Source organism: Polyodon spathula, chromosome 1, assembly GCF_017654505.1.
Source record: "Polyodon spathula isolate WHYD16114869_AA chromosome 1, ASM1765450v1, whole genome shotgun sequence".
In the NCBI taxonomy this organism is placed as follows: Eukaryota; Metazoa; Chordata; class Actinopteri; order Acipenseriformes; family Polyodontidae; genus Polyodon; species Polyodon spathula.
This window is the reverse complement of record NC_054534.1, coordinates 108,164,367-108,185,961: the sequence shown is the minus strand read 5'-3', so window position 1 is coordinate 108,185,961 and position 21,595 is coordinate 108,164,367. Positions and strand designations below refer to the sequence as shown.

General features: G+C 39.6%; 1 protein-coding gene across 1 annotated transcript in view; it reads right to left on the bottom strand.

Moving 5' to 3' along the window:
* Nucleotides 1-19,003, bottom strand: part of LOC121312819 (attractin-like) — a 130,811-nt gene extending 111,808 nt beyond the window's left edge. Inside the window, exon 1 of the mRNA XM_041244661.1 lies at nt 18,503-19,003. Coding sequence (XP_041100595.1) covers nt 18,503-18,762 — 260 coding nt within the window. The 5' untranslated portion in view covers nt 18,763-19,003. The remainder of the gene's footprint in view (nt 1-18,502) is intronic.
* Between the last annotated feature and the right edge of the window lie 2,592 nt (nt 19,004-21,595).

Sequence of the window (21,595 nt, the reverse complement as noted above, 5' to 3'; positions counted from 1 at the left end):
TCTTGCCTTCTATGTTTAATCGGGAAACAGGACGAAACTGACCGATGCTTGTAGAATCCTTTTCTTTTGTTGTAAAGACTCCACCTGCTCTACACCATGCTCTTGGTACAACCTGTTTTTCCCATGCCAGTTTCATCAATTTCCACAGGATTCGTAGAACTCCAGAAGCACTCTCGTATACTCTGTATGGAACTCCATTAGGCCCTGGAGATGATGATGCCCTTGCTTTTTTCACAGCTTGCTCTTCTTCTTTCCACTTAGGTGCAGAGTCCTTCATTTGGTATTCGGGTGGATTGATAGGTGGAATATCTGAAGGAATTGACATAGGCTCCTGCCTTTTTGAATCTGTATGTGTTTCCTCCAAATATCTCTCCAGCTCAAACTTAGATCATTTTAGTGTGCCATTTCTCTCACTGGTGAATATCTTCTTTACAAATTTGAATGGATCTTTACAAAAGTTAGTTCTCGCACACACTGTCTTTTTGTAGCGTTTCCGTAGGCGCTCAGCTCTGCGCAATGTTGCAAGCTCATCTTTTATCACCCTTTGTAACAGATTGAGTCCCTCCTTCTGACTTTGTTCTGCTTTTCTCCAGTGCTTCCTCAACTGCCTCCTTTCTCTAACTAAGCGTTCAATCTCTTGCTGCCGTCTAGACTTTCCAGGAATAGTTTGTACTTTTTCCTTCCTTTTTTCCAATGCCAAACCTCTTGCTTCCATATGCGTAGATGATGTCCCCAAATTTATCCAGCTTCTTTTCAACTGTTCCACTTAACCTTTCCAAAGTAAAACAGAGATCCGTGTTTACTGTGTCCCATGCAGTTTTTCTCACAAGCTCTTGGCCATTTAACTCCAGGCTTGTGCCCGTTGAGGTTCTTTTCTCTCTTACACTGGTTCGTCTGACCGGGTTCGTAAGGGTCATTAGGTTCATCACTAGTTGTATCCACGCAAGTCCTCCTCACGTCTGTGACAGGGGTGCTCATATCCTGTGAACTGTGGTTTGCTTCCGAAACTGGATTTCATTCGACTGACTTCGTAAGAAGTACTGATCAATGCGAGGCCCTTGTCCCTTCTCCCTCAAGCATTTCATTCTCCCCTGATGAATCTTCAAACCCCTGTAATGCAAAAATGTAGCCTACATGACAATGGGGGAGACTGGCCGCTCTTTATGATAACAGAATTGATTATTGCTAGTTTATTCAAAAGAACTTTAAAGGCAATAGACAACTGACATGTCTTAAACTACGTAGGTTTAACATAAACAGTGCAGTGTGAAATCTCGACCAAGCAGAAATCCCCAAGTGACTCTTGCGGTTTCATTTATAGGTTTCATTAACGTAACAATTAAATAATGCAGCTGCTTGTGCACAATCGCAATAGAATCCTGGCACAGTTTGATTTTTATTCTCCTAAGTTCTGAGTAGAAATTGGGAAACGTTGCTGAAGTTTACACTAACAATTCCTCTGATTTCACATCTTCTTCCTCAGTCACTCAACCCAGAATATCTGTGTGAATGGAATCATCCCTTTGGGATTCCAAATCAATAGAGATCCTGTGATTTGCAAACTACAGAGATAACAACAAGTGTACAAGTTGCACAGAGCGCAGGTAAACTGAAGACTACGGCTCGAGTTGTAATGTTTAATCAATTAATTGATTATTGAGCGCATTGGCTTTTTGTACGAATCGATTAAACGTGCATTAATCGATTGCCCTTTTTGAAGCTTCACTAACTAGCAGTGCTGCACAAGCTGATCAACAGAAATCAGTTGCTGACAGTCAGATGAGGGTCATTTGTATTTACTGAGCTAATTCACTATTCACACAGAAACAGCCACTTGGATTTGCTGCTTGTCTTAGACTGTAGAGAACAGCAATCCACACAAATCCAAGAAGCCGTTTCTCCAGTTGTCTCTCTTGCAATGTTAAGTTACCCCGATCAACACTAGACCCACCTGTTGAGCGCTTGATCTGCAGCACTACTAGGTAGCTACCCAGTAACACTCACTTTCCTTGCACAGGACTAATTTGAGAATTATGAGAAATAGCAGCCTAACAGAAAAAACATTGGATGTCTTTTTGCTTTAATATAATACATTTTTTATATATGAAGATCATGCACATTGTTTTATTTGATTGCTTTTAGAAAGATTCCACAATTTGGCGAATAAAATTAAAAAAAGTGTTGTCATTGCATCAATTACTGTTGACCATTACCTGATAATTAATTAGGAAATCGGTTGCCTTTGGTAACCATATCTGGATCCCTGTCAAAACAGTTACTGCACACAAAAGAAAATAAAATTTCCTGCACCTAGGGCTACCGCAACTGGTTTTTAATGCCTGTTTTACAGTATGCGTGTGCTTGCTACCAGCCTAATTATAGTCCATTAGAACTGGTATGCAGTGACTGGAAGAGTAAGCCTTTTGTTGCTAATGTCTGTTGCTAAGGTTTGCTTGATTGATGCTTTTCTCACGCTGCAGTATACATGAACCTAAAAACCACACCTACTGTACAAACATGGCTGTGAAACTCAATTTTACTAAGAGCAATAGTCATTTACAGAAGACCACACGCTACACTGAAGATGCCAGATATAATATTTTATTTATTGTGCTTGGTGTTCATACATCAAATAGAATGTATACTTTCGAAATCAGCCGAAAATGGCAATTAGATTTATACACAGCAGAATCCATTTACTATTATAAACAAACAAACTGAAGCAGAACAAATCCAACAAAATCATTATGCAGGTCACACTGCATGTCTTTGTATTTCTCATTCTTTGTTAACACCACAAAAGGAAGAGGCTCTATTGTTCCAATTTGAAAAAAAAATATATATATATATATATATATATATATATATATATATATATATATATATATATATATATATATATATATATATATATATATTTTTTTTTTTTTTTTTTTTTTTTTTTTTTTTTAAAAATTACAAAGTCAATCAAAAAAAGATCTGTCAATATTAATTTCTACTCAAGACTGAATTTGCATAAGAAAAAATATCCAATAAGAGAACAGCATATATCCTGTGTGGGAGCCTTTGAAACTGATCCCCTGCCCTGGTGTTCCTCGCCTCTGCTCTGCAGTACAACAAATGACTTCATCAGTTGCTTCTTTGCAGAGTGCTTCATTTTACTGCGCTTGGTTTGGCTCACAGCTCTGTGGGTCTGTGTGAATCTAAACCTCATTAAAAAAGGCCTTTAGAAACAGAGGCTGAACTACAATCTCGCACATACAATTAAATTCAGGATGGAAATATGGCTGCTTTTGCATCGCATATTCATCTATTCAAGGTTTTAACACAAGATTGAGCTTGATTATGTACAGGTACTGTGACGAGCTCAAATCATTAAACTCATAAGGATAACTCAATCATTAAATTTATAACGATATTGGGAAGCCCAAGTTTTTTTTTTTGTTTTTTTACTACCAGTTGTACTGTAGTGAATCCAGTCTAGTAAAGACTGGATTCCACCTAGTGAGTGTTATATGTCAGTGACGTATGTATAGTCTTACAAAAAGTACATGACGTGACTAGATAAGAATATTATTTAAACAGAGTTGACAGTTGGACATGCAGAGTGAGAGCAGAAGTTTTAAAATATAAAATTAGTTATATGTCAGTGTCTTCACTGTAACACTCACAACACTACACCAGTATTATTATCTTATGAAAACAGTGCATATAAAAGGGTTAAGGAACCCCCATTAAATAAATGTCCAATACGACTTTAAAATTAGTTTACTTTGCACAGATATCCAATGGGCTTTTACCATACAGGCTCTCTACGTGAGAGTCACTGGTGTTGATTGGGCTAATTCACCGTTGCAAGTGAAGAAGTAGCTGCTTGGACTTCTGAGGATTGCTGCTTTTCTTAGACCAGCAATACACACAAATCAAAGCAGCTGTTTTGTCAGTCGTTTCTCTTGAAATGGTAGAAAAGCCCAAACACCACCAACGGCCCTAGTCTGTGGAGCGCTTGAGCCAAACAAATCTGCTTGAATAGCTCTACCCGCTGTTGGAAAACATGGATTAGGAATTGATTAGCAGTTTGCTACGCATGTGGACTGGCAGAGCTATACTGGTGTTTTTTTCTGAAAAGAGACTAATATTGCAGATAGCAGACTGTTTGGTTCAAATTGCATGTACTGCTTACAATTGATAGAGACGTTGTGTCTACAAGTTTCTTGCCCAACATTGAATGCAAGCTAACGAGATAACAATGCTGTGGACTAGAAGGGAACAGGCTCTAGACTTCAGAGAGATCAAAAGAGATAATCCCACTGGCATCAAAGGGGGTCGCAAGGAGATAACAAAAGGCAGATGTATGGACCTTTTGTCTCCAGGAGTGTGAAGAATGCACTGAGTTCAGATGTTGTCACACTAGACCACACACACAGACACACACACATTAACACTCACACAATAAATTAAATTACCTTTGCAATTGGTTAAGTGTCAGAGAAAAGGGAGGTGGACCATCTATACAGAAGGGTATTTAATGTCATGCAAACATTGTAATGTTGAGTATCGTTTGTCCTGTACCTGGGACCAGACTCCCTGCATATCTCAATAAACCTGGCAACTGACTAAAGAAAAGGACTCTGTGCATTTTCTTGAATCTACTTACTCACCATCTATTTTTTGTAAGTTACTTCACCCACTATTACTGTTGGAGCTCAACCTGTGCTCCAGCCACTGAAGGACTGGAGCAGGTTTGGGATAAAGTAACTGTAAAAGTCTTACAAAAGATCTTTGTTTCCTTGTACTGCATATTGTTAGTGCTTCTTAGGATTTAGACTCAAATGAAAAAAAAAAACCAATTTAGATTAAGTTTATGTACAGGGTGGCAGGTTTAAAAGTGTTTTAAAGGAATGCCAATAGTGTGACACTGTGCCTAATGCAGCGAAACAGGTGTTTTCATCAACAAGACAAACTCATTTCTTGCGAACTTGCAAAATTTTGCAAAAAAATATAAACTGGATTCTAGCGAACTAACAGCTGTACATAAAGATGTCACAAGTTCAACAGTTATCACACAAATCTTCTTGATCTGAAAAAGTTTGATGCATTTACATCAATTTTTTTCTATTTACTCGCTAGACTAGAGTATAAACTCTAACGAATAATCAACCTCCCTGAGTATTCTGGTTGTATAACGTGTTGCTGAACGGAAAATGGGCCAAGGAACAAAGTCAAGACGATTATCAAGAAGTGGAAGGTGTATGGCACCACCAAGACCCTGCCTAGATCAGGCCATCCCTCCAAACTGGATGACCAAGCAAGGAGACTGATCAGAGAGGCTATCAAGAGGCCAATGGCAACTTTGCAAGAGTTACAGGCTTTTATGGCCAAAATGGGTCAAAGTGTGCATGTGACAACAATATCCCAAACACACAAATCTGGCCTGTATGGTAGGGTGGCAAGAAGGAAGTCATTTCTCAAGAAAGTCCACTCTGAATCCCGTTTGAATTATGCAAAAAAACGCAGGGAATTCTGTGGCCATGAAACCAAAATGGAACTTTTTGGCCTAAATGAAAAGCCTTATGTTTGGCGCAAACCCAACACTGAAGCATGGTGGTGGCAGCATTATGTTATGGGGATGTTTCTCATCGGCAGGGACTGGGGCACTTGTCAGGATAGAAGGGAAAATGAATGGAGTAAAGTACAGAGAAGTCCTTGAGGAAAACCTGTTGCCCTCTGCAAGAAAGCTGAAACTAGGATGGAAGTTCACCTTTCAGCAGGACAATGACCCAAAGCACACAGCCAAAGCTACACTGGAGTGGCTAAGGAACAAAAAGGTAAATGTCCTTCTGTGGCCCAGTCAGAGCCCCGACCTAAATCCAGTCAAAAATTTGTGGCATGACTTGAAGATTGCTGTCCATCAGCGCTCCCCAAGGAACTTGACAGGGCTTGAACAGTTTTGTAAAGAAGAATGGTCAAATATTGCCAAATCTAGGTGTGCAAAGTTGGTAGAGACCGATCCCAACAGACTCACAGCTGTAATTGCTGCCAAAGGTGCTTCCACCAAGTATTAACTCAGGGGGGTGGAGACTTATCCAATTATGATCTTCCAGTTTTGTATTTTTAATATATATTTTTTTCCCCTTAAGTGTGGAGTATGGTGTGTAGAGAAGTGGGAAAAAATCCTTATTTAAATGCATGAAGGCACTGACACAACAAAATGTGAAAAAAGTTCAAGGGGGTGTACACATTCTATAGGCACTAATAAATAAATTTTATATATATATATATATATATATATATATATATATATATATATATATATATATATATATATATATATATATATATATACACACATACACACATATACACACACACACACACACACACACACACACACACACACACAGTGCCTTGCAAAAGTATTCTGACCCCTGACCAATTCTCTCATGTTACTGAATTACAAATGGTACATTGAAATTTCGTTCTGTTCGATATTTTATTTTTAAAACACTGAAACTCAGAATCAGTTATTGTAAGGTGACATTGGTTTTATGTTGGGAATTATTTTTAAGAAAAATAAAAAACTGAAATATCTTGCTTGCATAAGTATTCAACCCCCACACATTAATATTTGGTAGAGCCACCTTTCACTGCAATTAACAGCTTTAAGTCTTTTGCCACTCTTCTTGGCAGATTTGCTCCAGGTTGTTCAGGTTGGTTGGACGACACTTGTGAACCGCAATTTTCAAATAGTACCAGATTCACAATGGGATTGAGATCAGGACTTTGACTGGGCCACTGTAGGACATTCACCTTTTTGTTCTTAAGCCACTCCAATGTTGCTTTGGCCTTGTGTTTGGGATCACTGTCCTGCTGAAAGGTGAATTTCCTCCCAAGCTTCAGTTTTTTAGTGGACTGAAGCAGATTCTCTTGCAGTATTTTCCTGTATTTTGCTCCATCCATTCTTCATTCAATTGTAACAAGATGCCCAGTCCCTGCTGATGAGACGCATCCCCACAGCATGATGCTGCCATCACCATACTTCACTATAGGGATGGTGTGTCTTGAGGCATGGGCAGTGTTAGGTTTGCACCACACATAGCGCTTTGAGTTTTGGCCAAAAAGCTCTATCTTTGTCTCATCTGACCACAAAACCTTTTCCCACATCACAGCTGGGTCACGCTAATGCTTTCTGGCAAACTCCAGACATGCTTTCAGATGGTACTTTTTGAGTAACGGCTTCTTTCTTGCCACCCTCCCATACAGGCCAGTGTTATGCAGAGCTCTTGATATGGTTGACTGGTGCACCATTACTCCACTCCCAGCCACTGAACTCAGTAGCGCCTTCAAAGTGATTGTTGGCCTCTTTGTGGATTCTCTCACAAGTCTTCTTCTTGTTTAAGCGCTGAGTTTTGAGAGACGGCCTTTTCTTGGCAGTGCCTTCGTGGTGTGATACAGCTTCCACTTCCCGATTATTGATCCAACTGTGCTCACTGGGATATCCAAACACTTGGATATTATTTTGTACCCTTTCCGCAATCTATGTATTTGTATTACTTTATCTCTAACTTCTGTAGAGTGCTCTTTGGTCTTCATTTTCCTTCAGATTCACAGCCTTACCAATGATCCTTCAACAGTGGTGTTTTTATCCAGAAAATGTGACAGCAACTTTAATGGTTCACAGGTGGAGGCCAATTGTAAGGTAATTGTGTCCTCGTTAGGGCAATTTCTTTCATGGGTGCAAACTGAGAGCTTCCACAGCACAGGGGTTGAATACTTATGCAAGCAAGATATTTCAGTTTTTTATTTTTCTTAAATATTTCCCAACATAAAACCAATGTCACATTAAAATAATTGATTTTGATTTTCAGTGTTTAAAAATAAAATAACAAACAGAACAAAATTTCAATGTACCATTTGTAATTCAGTAATATGAGAGAATTGGTCAGGGGTCTGAATACTTTGCAGTCCAGTTTCAAATACCCTCCAGAGATAGCTGCACCAAAACCTAAGATGATATTTTAATCCTGCTTGGGAAAATTAATACTTTGTTTTTGAAAAATCCAGGGGTGGAATTAAAATCTGCAGTAGCCAGAGGTGTAAAGAGATGATGAAAATATTAAAACATGTCTGCAGAGGAAAATGTTTGTAGGAGAAGTGAAAGAAAACAGGAGGGTCAGGTGTATGTCAGCATTTGTAAACTTAGACCAAAAAGCAGCACAGCTTCTGGCTTGCCTAAAGTTTGGCAAAAGCTGTTACAATTTACAACCAGAAGCGTCTTTAAAGAAAATCGACTCAAAAATTGACTCCAATTCCTCTGCCTTCAAAAATGGCCAGAAACAATTAGAAATTTGGCAACTGCCTTTTCAGTTAAATCCTGAAAATCAGCAGTAGATCTGCCCTTTGTGTGCAGAATGTGTGCTGAAGCACTGACCAAAGAGACACACAAGTCAAATTATTATTTACCTTTGTTTTTTAACCTAACAAATACCTGTAGACTGTAATGCAGAAAATATAAGTGCAGCCATATTCAGTTGTTTGGAAAATTAACAAAATGATGACTCAGTACAAAAAATTGTGTGGTTTCAAATCAGACAGTGTGTCATTAATGTTATCACAGCATTATGAGGTATGTTTCTTTTCTATTATAATTAAATGTACGTAATACTATCAGTCCTAGTGAGGTCAGTATTCTGTAACAGGCCTGTCCCGACCCCTTGTTATTTAAGTTGCACTTCCCTAACTGTTCTTCAACAAGTTTTTGATCTTACCAAAAAAAAAAAAAAAGTGATTCAATAATTCTTTTTGATAATTATAGGGGACAATTACATCTGTGGCCAAAAGCACCCTACAGAATTAACCAATGTTGCTTCATAAAGTCCATCATAACCTGCTGAATAATGTTACGTTAACATACTGAACTATGTACTGCTTTGAAGTTTTCCAAAAATCGAGTTTCATAAGGGTAATTGTAAATACGTTACATTTCTGCACAACACTTATTGTACAGGAAAATAGGTTGGGATAGTTTGTATCAAACATTTTTTTTTGCATACTAATATGACTTACTGAATTTCACGCGTTTCATCATCAGTTGTCAAGGCTTATATATATATATATATATATATATATATATATATATATATATATATATATATATATATATATATATATATATATATATATATATATATATATATATATATATATATATATATATATATATATAATATATATAAACTTTTTTTTATGGAAACATAGGTACTGACAGAGCATTGGAGATGCAGCATGCCATTTCCTATGTTACACTGCACACAATTAGAGGCGTCATCACCAATTCCAGACAACACTTGCAGAACATTTTAAATAAACTGAGTTCATTTCAGTCATCAGCTGCATAGATTAACCACTCAGCAGAACTTGGCAACAAACAAGTGAGTCCAGACATTAAGTTCCTGTTTAGTGTCTTAGCAAGTTGTTGTATTTTAAGCAGTTGAATACGGCAGCAGCTAACTTGCTCATGAAGTGGCTCCAGAAACTGAATTTGGCAACCATTTTTTGGGCCTGGAGCCATTGGCTCCTAAAGGCAAAACCTTTGCCTAGAGCCCTGACTTGTAATTTTGTTTTAAAGAATAAACAGGAAACAAAAGCAAAACAGGCTGTGAAGCTTATTGGACCAAAAGTGCTTTACCAGTTACTGCAAACACTCGCACAAGCAAATGACACAATTGTGTGATTTTTAGGTTTCATGCTTAATTTACTGTATCTTGAGCCTCGTATCACTGCCAATGCCCAGCCCTAATCCTCAGGTAGTTCCCCTGGCTGTACTCAAACTCTACCTCAGGCGACGGGGCACCATGCGCCCTGCCTTCAGAGACACTCGCACACTGTACAACATTTTCACTGTTCCCTGTGCGCCACAGGATGAGAGTACAGCGTGTCTCGATTTTCCACTTGAAGGGAGTCGGGCCTTTTTTAACAAACGCGACAGATGCCTAAGCTCTGACAACTGCAGGGACTCTCAAGATCAATTACTTGGTCTTGAAATTTGACAGCTCTGTGCAGGAAGCGAGGCATCATATCACCTCGGGATCTTCTAAGGGAGAGGTGTGGCTGGTTGTCAAGTCAGCAGGCGTTAAGAGTTCAACAAGCTGCTGCAACTGCTGAATACTACAGCCATGAGCATGGGCATTAATATACATATTAGCATATATTATAAGATGTGTGCCAGTCTGTGTTAAGTGATCTCTCATACACCACTATATGATATCACTCTCATGTCTCTCAAATACCACTACAGCAACCTGCCATTTTGAATGGAGTTCTCTTTCCAAGAAGTTCATACTGTGCAGAAATGCACTGTGGAAAAGGATCCACATGAAAGTCCCACATTACAAAGTCAAACAGGAAAATATCCGAAATCCAGAGAGACTGAAAGAAAATGAGCTTTTCGGTTCACTTCATTGCATGTGCTGCTTTATATCACAAGCAAATAAATAAAATAGTGTATTTTAAATAAATTTCTTATTAGAGTATCCAACAGCAAAAGTGGCTGAAATTATTAAATATCTTAAATAAATACTTTATGAAATTAAATTATGTACCAAGAACCATGTATTTGCAGGTTGGGAATACTGCACATGTACACAGTTATTGTAACATGAAATATGTAATGACTCAGCTGAGATTGTTCTCTAGTCTTGTTCGTGAGGTAAGAATAGTTAAGACCTTTACAATGTGTAGTCCTTTCCCTTTTACAATGCTTATTTAACAAAACAAAAGAAAGTAAAACTGCAATAGCTGTTCTGGACTACTGCAGTATACAGTCATTAATAATCAGTCAAACAAGTTATCAGAATCAGAAAGCTTTTTAACACCAAAACACCCAATACCTAATGTACCAAGTTCAAATCCTCAGGTACAAACTGAAATGAGGAGATCAGGAAATGTCAAGTAGATACATATTTCTGAAAAGCCATGAATAAATTCATTCCTGGTGCAGTCATAATTACTGCATACTTGGCAATGGTTATGGCGGCTCCATAATTTTTATCCAGGCCAAAAAAATCTGCATTAGTTTAATTCAGTTAGACAAAGCAAAGGCGAGATTTAAAAAACTATTTATTTTCTAGTTCTACTTGACTTGGCTTCTTTTTCTTAGCTTTACGCATACCTTACTACTTTGATTTGGGGACAGGTCCTGGCTTCAGCCAGATTGCAAACTGGATGGCAGGAGGAGTTTCTGAAGCATGTCTCCCTCCCCCACAGCGATCGTGATTTCAAGTTATCATCAGTGAGATCTGTAAGTGACTCTGCAGCTGATGCACAGTTCACACCCCCTGGTCTCTGTAAGTCGCCTTGTATAAAGGCATCTGATAGATAAATAATAACACATGTACCACTCACTCTCAAATTCAAGAGTAGAAATCAGAGTTGCCATTGTATTTCACTAATAGTGAGTTTTCTGGTTTGCTCTGTGCAGACTTATGGACTTCACAAAATAGGATTTGCTTTAGTTTAACATAAGATGTACAGTACTTCATATAAGTCTATCTTTGAAGACCAGGCCCCTTCATCAGATTTGAATAAAACTATAATAGAAGGGAAACAAAGCAAGACTGAGTTTGACAAGAATAATGCAGTAGAATACAGGTCAACTTTTATTTCAGTGCTGTTTCTCTCCTAGTCATCTGTTCAGAATGCCCACAATGACTGAAAAGACATGCAAGATGAAGTTATAACTGTTTTAAAAGAAATCTAAAAGGAGTTTTGGAAACTAGTTCTCAAGAAGCACAGTGCTGCTCCAATAAGAGCCTTCCTCCCCTGACCATTCTGCAAGCAAGATCAATGCAGGCTGCCTCTGCACCTAGCAGGGGCCAAGAGGGAAAAAAAACACTTGCATGTCAGCGGTTCCAGGGCCACAGCACACTCTTTTTAAATAAAGAGATTGTTTTGCTGTAACCCGCAATTGTTTGGTTTGGCAGTGTTTTGATATTGTGCTTGTTCTCTCCACATTTTCGTGGGGGATTCACAGATGGTAAGACCCCCCCCCCCCCCCCCCGTGAAAGCGTGAGAATCAGTCGACACTTGTGGGTCGGGTCGCAGGTAAGAAGAGGATGCTGCAGTGGGTTGCGGGTCCGGGTCGGAAGCAGGTTGTAAAAATTGGACCCGCGCAGGACTCTGCATGGGGGCTCTTCCCCATATCAATAGTTTCATTTATATCCAGCACCTACAGGTCCTACAAACAGAATACACTTTGTGCAAACTTTTCTAAGCTTCAAACATTCAAATCACTTTGTAACCATTAACATAGGATAGCTGCATCTTCAGAACTGCTTTATTTATTTCAGTCTGTGATGGTTAATTGCTTAAGACAAACTGTATTAAGGCTACCCTTTTATCTTGCCTATGCAGGTATTTTTTTATTATTATTATTTCTTCATTGAATTGTCATCTGTTCTCAAAGGAAAAATATTTCCTTGCCCAATCTGGCTTTTTTTCTTCCTGAAGACTCATCTCAGCGTTTCTCTTGTCTGAAGAAACTTAGTTTTTGTCAAGTGTATGGCTCCTGCCACAGCAGATATCAACTTCCCTCAGTCACAAGCAGCAGCTTTGAATACATTATCAAATAAAACAAACTGACAGTGCAAATGGGACTGAATGTTCGGTGGCACTGAAGAAAGGAAAGGGATTCTTCCTGTTCTGTTGTAATGTTGCAGGTTACTGAAATTCCCCAAGCTGTACAAGCACACAGTGAAGCACTGTTTCATTCGTGAAGGGGGTTAGGTTCTCTCTCTTTCATTCTTTGTGCAGACTTCACTACCCCATTCAATATCGCTCAACTTGCTAACTACAAGTTGTGTGGTGCATGCTATGAAGATCTCTGAAAAACTGATTGCTGTTTGGTCGAATTTAGAAGTCTCTACCTTTTGAACAGTTATTAGTTTTCCTGTCATATGAAAGGTTTTCTCTGCTTTTTCTGGAGAAATAACGACTAGAGACCTGTGCTTAACGTCTTTTTGATGACGGAAATAAGCAGAGGAAGGTTGATAATCCCATCAGGGCAACGGCAAAATTCCACCTGATCCTGCCAGTTTAAAATCCAGTGTGGACTCGCCTCATGTTCTTAATAAGAATCACACTGCGTAAAATGTGCATAAAAAATACTGCTTTGTATGAGAAACCCATACTGTGCAGAAAAAGGAAGGTGTGTCCGCTTTGTTCACCAATATAATAACATGCACGAATAAGGCGAGCTAAATGATTCATTTGCCAAGCATTATAGCACGCAAAATGCTGCATGCGTTACACACCCTTTATTTGAGTATATGGGCACTCCATTGGACAGGTAGTCCAGCTCTCACTTTGTCAGAATGACAGCGACCAAAGAGGCAGCAGCCAGCACCAGCTACATCTTCAGTGGGTCTCTATAGGATGAGACGCCCAGGAATGTCTTTCTTTGAGACGGTCAAAGCGGAGAAAAAAAAAAGTAACTGACTGAAAACAATTTTTTTTTTTTTTTTTTTTTTTTAAGTGTGCCTTTACTTCTTTTCTTTCTTTTAAGAAACTTTAACCTTCTAGCTGCTGAATTGTTGATTTTGACATGCTGCACAGGCTAGTCACAATTTGTACAGTACGCTACTCGCTGTCTTTTCCATGACAAAAACACTAATGGTTTTCAGGGCTGAAAATTCAGAATAATTCATGTGTTAAAAGAGCACAACTGTCTCGTGGCCTTTTTGGCAATACAATGTCATAATGGAAAAAAATACAGTACATCATGGGATTTTATACAGCACTGTCTATTCCTACAATGCATCTTGCATTGAGGAAGCAACAAGTTTGGAATAGAAATAAAGGAAATGATTATGTAATACAGTTCACGTGCAGTCATCTTTTGGTAAATTTGGCATTTTCAGAATTGTATCATCATGTACAGTATTACAACACCGTATGTCAAAACATTGCCCTTAATCCACAAAACCAACAAAATGCATCCTATGTAGCCTTTATTTGACATTTTATCTGTAGTGTTCTGTGGAACACAGGCAATCGTTTACCCTGGAAAATACTGAACACAGTACCTGAAAGCAGATATACATGTTTATCATGTTTCCCCACAGCACTACTTGTGGTCTGCTCTATTTATATCGTGATTTAGACAGACACCGCCTGGTTTCAATAAGCAGTAAACTTAACATGCACTGAGACACTTTGGAAAGTTAGTACCATTAAGTAAATATGGTTTTTATATCAAGTCCCTCCCTCATGGTATTAGGGAAGACAATACAGCTGTTTAGTGCATGAGTATTTAGCACCATTTAGTAAATATGTTTTTTATATCAAGTCCCTCCCTCATGGTATTAGGGAAGACAATACAGCTGTTTAGTGCATGAGTATTTAATATTATACATAGCAAACCAACTCACTGCAATTTAAATTTTTTTTCCTGAATAACACATGGTAATATATTTTAAATCATAAGAGCTGTCTGTGTCACTAACACTATGCCTGGGAGGTGCAGCATGTTACTTCCCCATGTTACAACTGTACACAATTAGAGGTGATGTCACCAATTCCAGACTCAGCAGTAGCAAAATATGAAATATGAACATTCCAGGTTCATTGCAGTCATCAGCTGCAAAGTTTAGAATGTGGCACAAGCACGTGAGTACAGGCATTAAGTTACTGTTATAGTATTGTGGTTGTATTTCAAGCAGTTGAATATGGTAGCAACCAACTTGCTCCTGAAGTGGCTCCAGCAAATGGATTTGGCAACCAATTTTTTTTGGCCTAGGAGCCACTGTCTGGAGCCCGATTTGTAAATTTTGTTTTAAAAGAAATGTATTTTAAAAAATAAAACAGGAAACAAAAGAAAAACAGGCTGTGAAGCTTATTGGACCAAAAGTGCTTTACCAGAGTTACTGCAAACACTCGCACAAGCAAATGAGACAATTGTGTGACTTATGTTTCATGCTTAATTTACTGTATCGTGAAGACACTGCTGATACCCAGCCCTAATCCCCCACGAAAACAAGGTGAGAAAAAAGTCAGTTTTATAGCTATATAGAGGTAAACTTCACCGAAGTGTTGTTCGTATTCATGTCATCACGTCAGGCCTTGAGGACTTGCAGATGGTGCCTAACAATAGCTTTACTGTATGAGGGAGATCTTGAACGGCAGGTTTTATTTCAACTTGACGTTCCAAAAGGGGTGTCCTGTTTGTTTCTGGGTGTTCTGGGTGTTCTGAGCCCCCCCCCCCCCCCCCCCCCCCCCCCCCAACCCCCAACCCCAACCCCCAACCCCCAACCCAAGTTGCTATTGATTAGCACTGCACACTCAGGACAAACAGGAAAGGGAATTGTATTGCTATAAATCTCACGCCCAAAAAACATCTGGATGTTGTGCTACTACTGAACTACTGCAGCCCAGTTTCTGCTAAACACTTACAGGAAGGCAGTAAACGGCACGACTCTGTTAGTCCAACAGAAAGGGTAGAAATGAGCTTCTTCTACAGTTCATTACTGCACTGTTTACTGCCAGCACACAGATCAGCAAAGCAAAGTTGCAAAACAAAAAAGAGTGCACTGTGTGTGTGTGTGTGTGTGTGTGTGTGTGTGTGGGGGGGGGGGGGGGGGGGGGGGGGGGGTTCAGTTGTTGGAAGTACAGTGGTATCCATGAATGATGTATCAGTATCACCCAGGTCTGGCTGAATTGTTACAAGAAGCCAAGTACAGGATCAGTTTGAAGTGTTGTCTGTTTGACGGACAACTACTTCCAACTACAGATGTGGCATGTATGAATATTCTGATTGCGAATTTCAAAATGTCATACTCACGATTGAGTCTGTGTCTGCACGACCTTCTTATTTGCGTTTTGAGCATGCTATAGCTTGAAATTTCTAAACGTACCACTCTATACAAGTAATCTTGCAAATGCACGCATTTTATGAGTACAAAGTAATGGACTACATATAGCAACACACAACAGTTCTTAGCATAACTGAAAACTACAGGTATAACATCAGCATGTTAACAAAGCATTTTAACTGAAGAGATAGGAGGGTGTGCAAGCACACATAACAGCAAGATGTAAAAAACAGACAAAAACAAACTGCAAAAAATAATGCACATAAGCAATTCTGCATATGCGTATACTCAAATCATCTATACTGCCAACATACTCTGTGGTTTGCAGGACAAGTGCTTCATTAATATATTTTAGCAACATCTTGTATAATGAAAGCTGACACTTCCTCTGCTGGTCTATGCAGTGGTAGTTGCTACAGGTCTTGGGAACCAGTGAATGCCCTTTCTGCAATGTACAGAGCAACATTAAACTAACCTACAGAAACATTTGTCACTAAATTGTAGAATAGAAGGAGGGTCATGGCAACATACGTATTTATAACAGTTACTGCACTGTATAAATCATGGCAACTCTCTTGGACACAGGGCTGCATCCTTGGGTTAAAACATCTTTTCCCCTCCAGATAACTGTGAATTGGAAGGATGAAGTGCAAATCAATGCAGATTTATTTTTCTGGGTTCTTTGTCAAACAGGTCAGTCACCACAGGACATCTCCAGACTTCAGCTCCCCAACGCAGACACAAGACATTTTCAAACAGACTGAGGTTACTGTTCCAAAACTTATTTTCTGGGAATCAGCAGTTTGAAGCTGGCCATTAAACACAAAAACAATGTGTGGGTTACACAATTGTGCAAAGCTATCCAGGGTTCAGTATGTCTTGATAATATTTCTGTCTCTGAAAACTGTGCAACACTACCAAAGAAACCATGTACCAAGCCAGAGCAAGTGGGTTAACTCATCATGTTGTTGAGGCAGAATCACTTGGACCTTTAAGGCCCAACATGTCAAAGTTCTGAGATCAATCTGCAACTAGGAACCGGACGAGCTTTGACGGGCCAAATAGTCTCTTCTCATGCGTAAATTCTTATGCTTTCATATTGTAATAAGACTCTGAAAATGCTAACAGAAACTAGCTTCCTTTATGGTACAAAACGGGAACAACTCTGCACCAGAATTAAAGACTGGTGGGAAGAGAAATAATAAATGAAATACTATTGCACTGTCCTAAGAGCTATAGGTCTGTTCCATTCAGCAACGGCAAGACCTACACAGAGACCTGCAATAGAGCCCTTAATCTTAAGTATATTTCAAAACACGTTTGCTGTAGCAGGACATCCAAAATCCAAACACTGCCACCACTTGTGCCACAACAGTTGGAAAGCTGCCCAGGTATTTAAGCATCCTCAATATCATGTTCATGTTTTGTTTTTTTGTTACAGTACTGGTAATAATTTACTGCAAGCTATATCGTAATAAAAGACAAACGTGGACTTGCCACTGTGGTTCTTGTACAGCAGTTCTATTTATATATGTATATCGTAGTTAGTTTGTATTTGTGGAATGAACAGGTACAGTACTTATGGAAGCAGGATACAGACAGTATCAGTGTCACTTGGCCTGGTCACTGCTGATGCTGACTTAATTTACATATTCGTCCAGGATTACATACAAACTGTTACCTGTCTGCCAAAACTTTAATAAAGCGGAGTTGCACTTTGCCACAGCTAAATAAATAAATAAAATAACAACACCGTTTGTCCCTGATCACCCAGGCAGATTAATCAAGTCACTGCACAATTATATAAGAGTTACCGAATCCGAATTCGCACCGATATCGGTTACATGTATCCGTGCAAACCCTGCATTCGCTTTACCCTCCGATTCTTTTTACAGGACAGTAGAGCTGTGTCTAGTCCCGTGTGAATCGACAATGTCTGCGTTGTAGAATCTATGCAGCATTTCGGGGGTACCCGCATCAAAGCAATAACAGCCTTCACAATAAACCATAATATAATATTAAAATTGGTACGATATGTCCGAGATTCTCCAGTTCAGTAAAATGCTACGATTGTGCATAACCCAGTCCAGGACGGGCGAAAATACAAAACATAATTAGCCGGCTACGAAATGGTTATTCTAGCCTTTGGAAAAGAAGGTACAACGAAATTAGTTACTTACACTCGGTTCCGTGTTTACGAGCCATACACACAAACGTCTTCTCTGACCAAAACATCTCATTCCATTTTTTTTTTTATCTAATTACTTCTGTTGATGAAAACTAATCCACGGCTGGGAGGTTCAGAGACCTCTCCTGGTTTTTAGACCCTTGCAAATCATGCTTAAGTGTGCTTCGTGTTTAAAATAAAAGGAAACACGCACAATTTAAATTAGACTCGATCCCACTCTAAGAATGACACGTATGTATTTATTAAGTTTAGCATCTTACAAGTTTCACCCTATCACCGATTTACAATATAGGAGATCTTTCCTTACCTCACCCCGAGTTTTTTATTTTATTTATGTATTTGTTGATTTATTTGTTTTTATTCTTCAAATCCAAAATATGATGTCTACATGCAAGCAATCTGCTGAGACGCTGCGGTGAACAAGAAATCGTCGTTGCCATTCGCTTACCTGAATCTCCCACTGCAATGCTGGCACTGATCCCCGGCCCAGCCGGGCTCGCAAATGCAGCTACCGACAGTCGGGTTGCACTGCCCGTTCAGGCACGGCTTGTCGCACTCCTTGCCCTCGGCCGGAGAACCGAGTCCAGACAGTACTGATGCTACCACAACCAGAACCAGAGGCAGCTTGCCCCACACCAGACCGGGAAGACCTGCTCGATTACGACTGCGGCTAACAAGCCTGCAGGCCCACCGCTTTTCTACGTCCATTCTTGTCTAGATTTGTATTTATTTTTCGACTGTACTGTTGTATGACTCTTTGAACGCCTCTTGCTGTCTATAGTTGTGTTTGGTAAAAACCGGTAACAAACAATGGTAACATCTGATCTTCTCCTTCTCCTTCGCGTGTCTGTCTTGTTATTAATACAGGCTGTTTTGAAGGAACACACTGTATCAGGTTATGAATCCGCTACTGCGAGTTTGATCGCCTTCTCTCTCTGTCTTTCCTACACAAACATCTTTTGTGTTAGGCCGATAACCGAAGACCTTCACGAGATAGGCTCATTTCATTCGGGGCCGCCGGCCGAGCGGGGCCCCGCCCCGGGGCGGGTCGGGGCGGGGCGGCCCCGGCCGAGCCGGGCGCGGGCGGGGCGGGGGGTGATGACGCGGTAGATTCAACCTGCATTGACTGACTGCACGGGGGCTGTAATGGCAAGGCGTTTTAACATTTAATCATCAGTTTCTGACATTAACCATTCTATTTGGATGGACAGTAGGAGTTTTTTGTTTGATATGTGTAACCTTGTCACCTGTGTTTAATGTAAAGCAAACAGAATTCTTGATAGTAGCGTTGTGCCCTGAGCCTGCTTAGGTTCGAATGCGCGCGCATACCATCTAAATTACAATACGTGCTCGGCGACGTCTTAACGACCACTGAAGGAATGACGAGTTTTCCTCCCCAGCAAGATTGTAATACCCATGCCGAGGTATCATGTATAGAGTTTTATGTGTGTTGAAGGGTGTTGATGTCCTCTTGATGTATATTTTGTTATTTTTGGTTCAATAAAAGCATTACAAAAATTAAAACGTTATCCCCTCCCCAAACCACAAACAGGCCATGGGCCAGACCAGATATCACTGCCACCTGAGGGGTAAAATGTCGCTGTGATTTTTGTTAAGGTCTATGCCTATGGATTATATTTTAATATGATAACCATGGCAGAGTGGCAGCTTAGTGGTAGCTTACAGCATCTGAACATATCTCCCCTCAGAGTGACTTTTTCACAACTGAATAGGCATTATGATGTATGAAATTGTATTATATGATCAGTCTGGACTTTTCTGAATATCAGTGCACGTATGCTAGACCAAGGGAACACATGTATTGACATGATCAAACTATTAAATGTCAGCAAAGTAGTCTTGGAACTGAGATGTGGTCATTTAAATATGAACTCAACCATAAACATGGCTATATGTCTTTACTATTAACGGAATACATTATGCTACATTCATTATTTTACTGAACTTCAATATGAAATCACAGAAACATCATCATTTATAACATTTAAATGAATAATAATTGCAAACTGTATTAATCTACCTGGAATTTTAGGCTACTTGAAAACTGAACAGAAATCGTTCTGCGTGTACCTTACACATTGTTAATGCTGTGCTCCTTTTTGCACGGCATAGTCCTTTTAGTACAGTCTCGTTAGCTTAACCGTTTAGCTGCCACTCGCTGAAGCTGATTTTACAGGAAACTGACAGATTCCAGTTACTGACGCTTTGTAGAACAAAACTTGTTTGTTGTTTTAATCCCCGTACAAAGCTGATAGTCTACTATATCAAATATAAGCATATAGGCCTACATTGCTTTAATTGTGAGTCTGTAGAACAAAATATACTGTATATATTCATATTTAGTACTGTATTTTCTCACAAACTATTGAAAACATATATTATCTTAATTGGTAACATGTACCAAAGTATGAAGTATGAAGTATGAAGGTAAGAAGTATCCTCTGTAGTTGGAAATACATTACATTTTGCTGTGGAATATTTAGCATTGGTCGCCATGGTTATTTTGACCATCATGTAGCCTGCTGGCATCACGTGACTGGAGGGTTGCCATCTTGGGGGGAAATCAAAGCCATGAGGGGAAAATAGCGGGAAATGTTACATGGGGGAAACATGGGGGGAAATGTTACATAGGGGAAACGTGGGGGGAAATGTTACATGGGGGAAACGTGGGGGGAAATGTTACATGGGGGAAACGTGGGGGGAAATGTTACATGGGGGAAACGTGGGGGGAAATGTTACATGGGGAAACGTGGGGGGAATTGTAGGGGGAAATGTTACATGGGGGAAACGTGGGGGGAAATGTTTTTCAAATAGGGGGCTTCAGCTAAAAATGTCCTCCGCAGTGAGCACCTTAGTACTTTTTTCCCCATAGTGTTCTCATGACCTTTTAAAAATATTAACCCTGCCTTCTGACAATGATAGCCTACTGCAATAGCCAATAGTACATGCCTTTCACCATCGCCCAGCCCGGCATTGCCCAGCCTGGGAACCTTCTTTTTAGGTCCTTTAACAAAGAGGTCAGATAGTTGTTGCTTGCACTGACTTCAACTGACCCCCAATTCACACTGAGTACACTTACCAAGTGTGCTCAGTGCTTTTCAGGGGAAACGTCCTCAGATCGTTTTTCTTTCCCACTGGATGTTTGCTGAGTACCACTGGAAATGTACTGAGTACATTTCCATCTTTTTAAGTGTAGAGAGAACTCTTTCCTTTCGTATTACATAACTGCAATAGTACTGAGAACACAAGAAAATCACATGATCTTCTTGAAGTGAATGCTGGGAAGTTCTACAGCCATGGAGAAAATTCTGGAGAAAGTCCTGATTTTGTGTGCTGCACGTCTGGTGTTTTGTAATAAACATCCATAAACACAGGCAACAGCGACGGCATGTGAAGAAATGCCTACTGTTTCTACTGTTGCAGAAGAGGCAGCGGAATGCCTTTCTTCATCTTCATGAAATGAATTTAACCTGCCTGGGTTTATTGTATTCAGGTGGCTGGGGTTGATTGGAGTAATTAA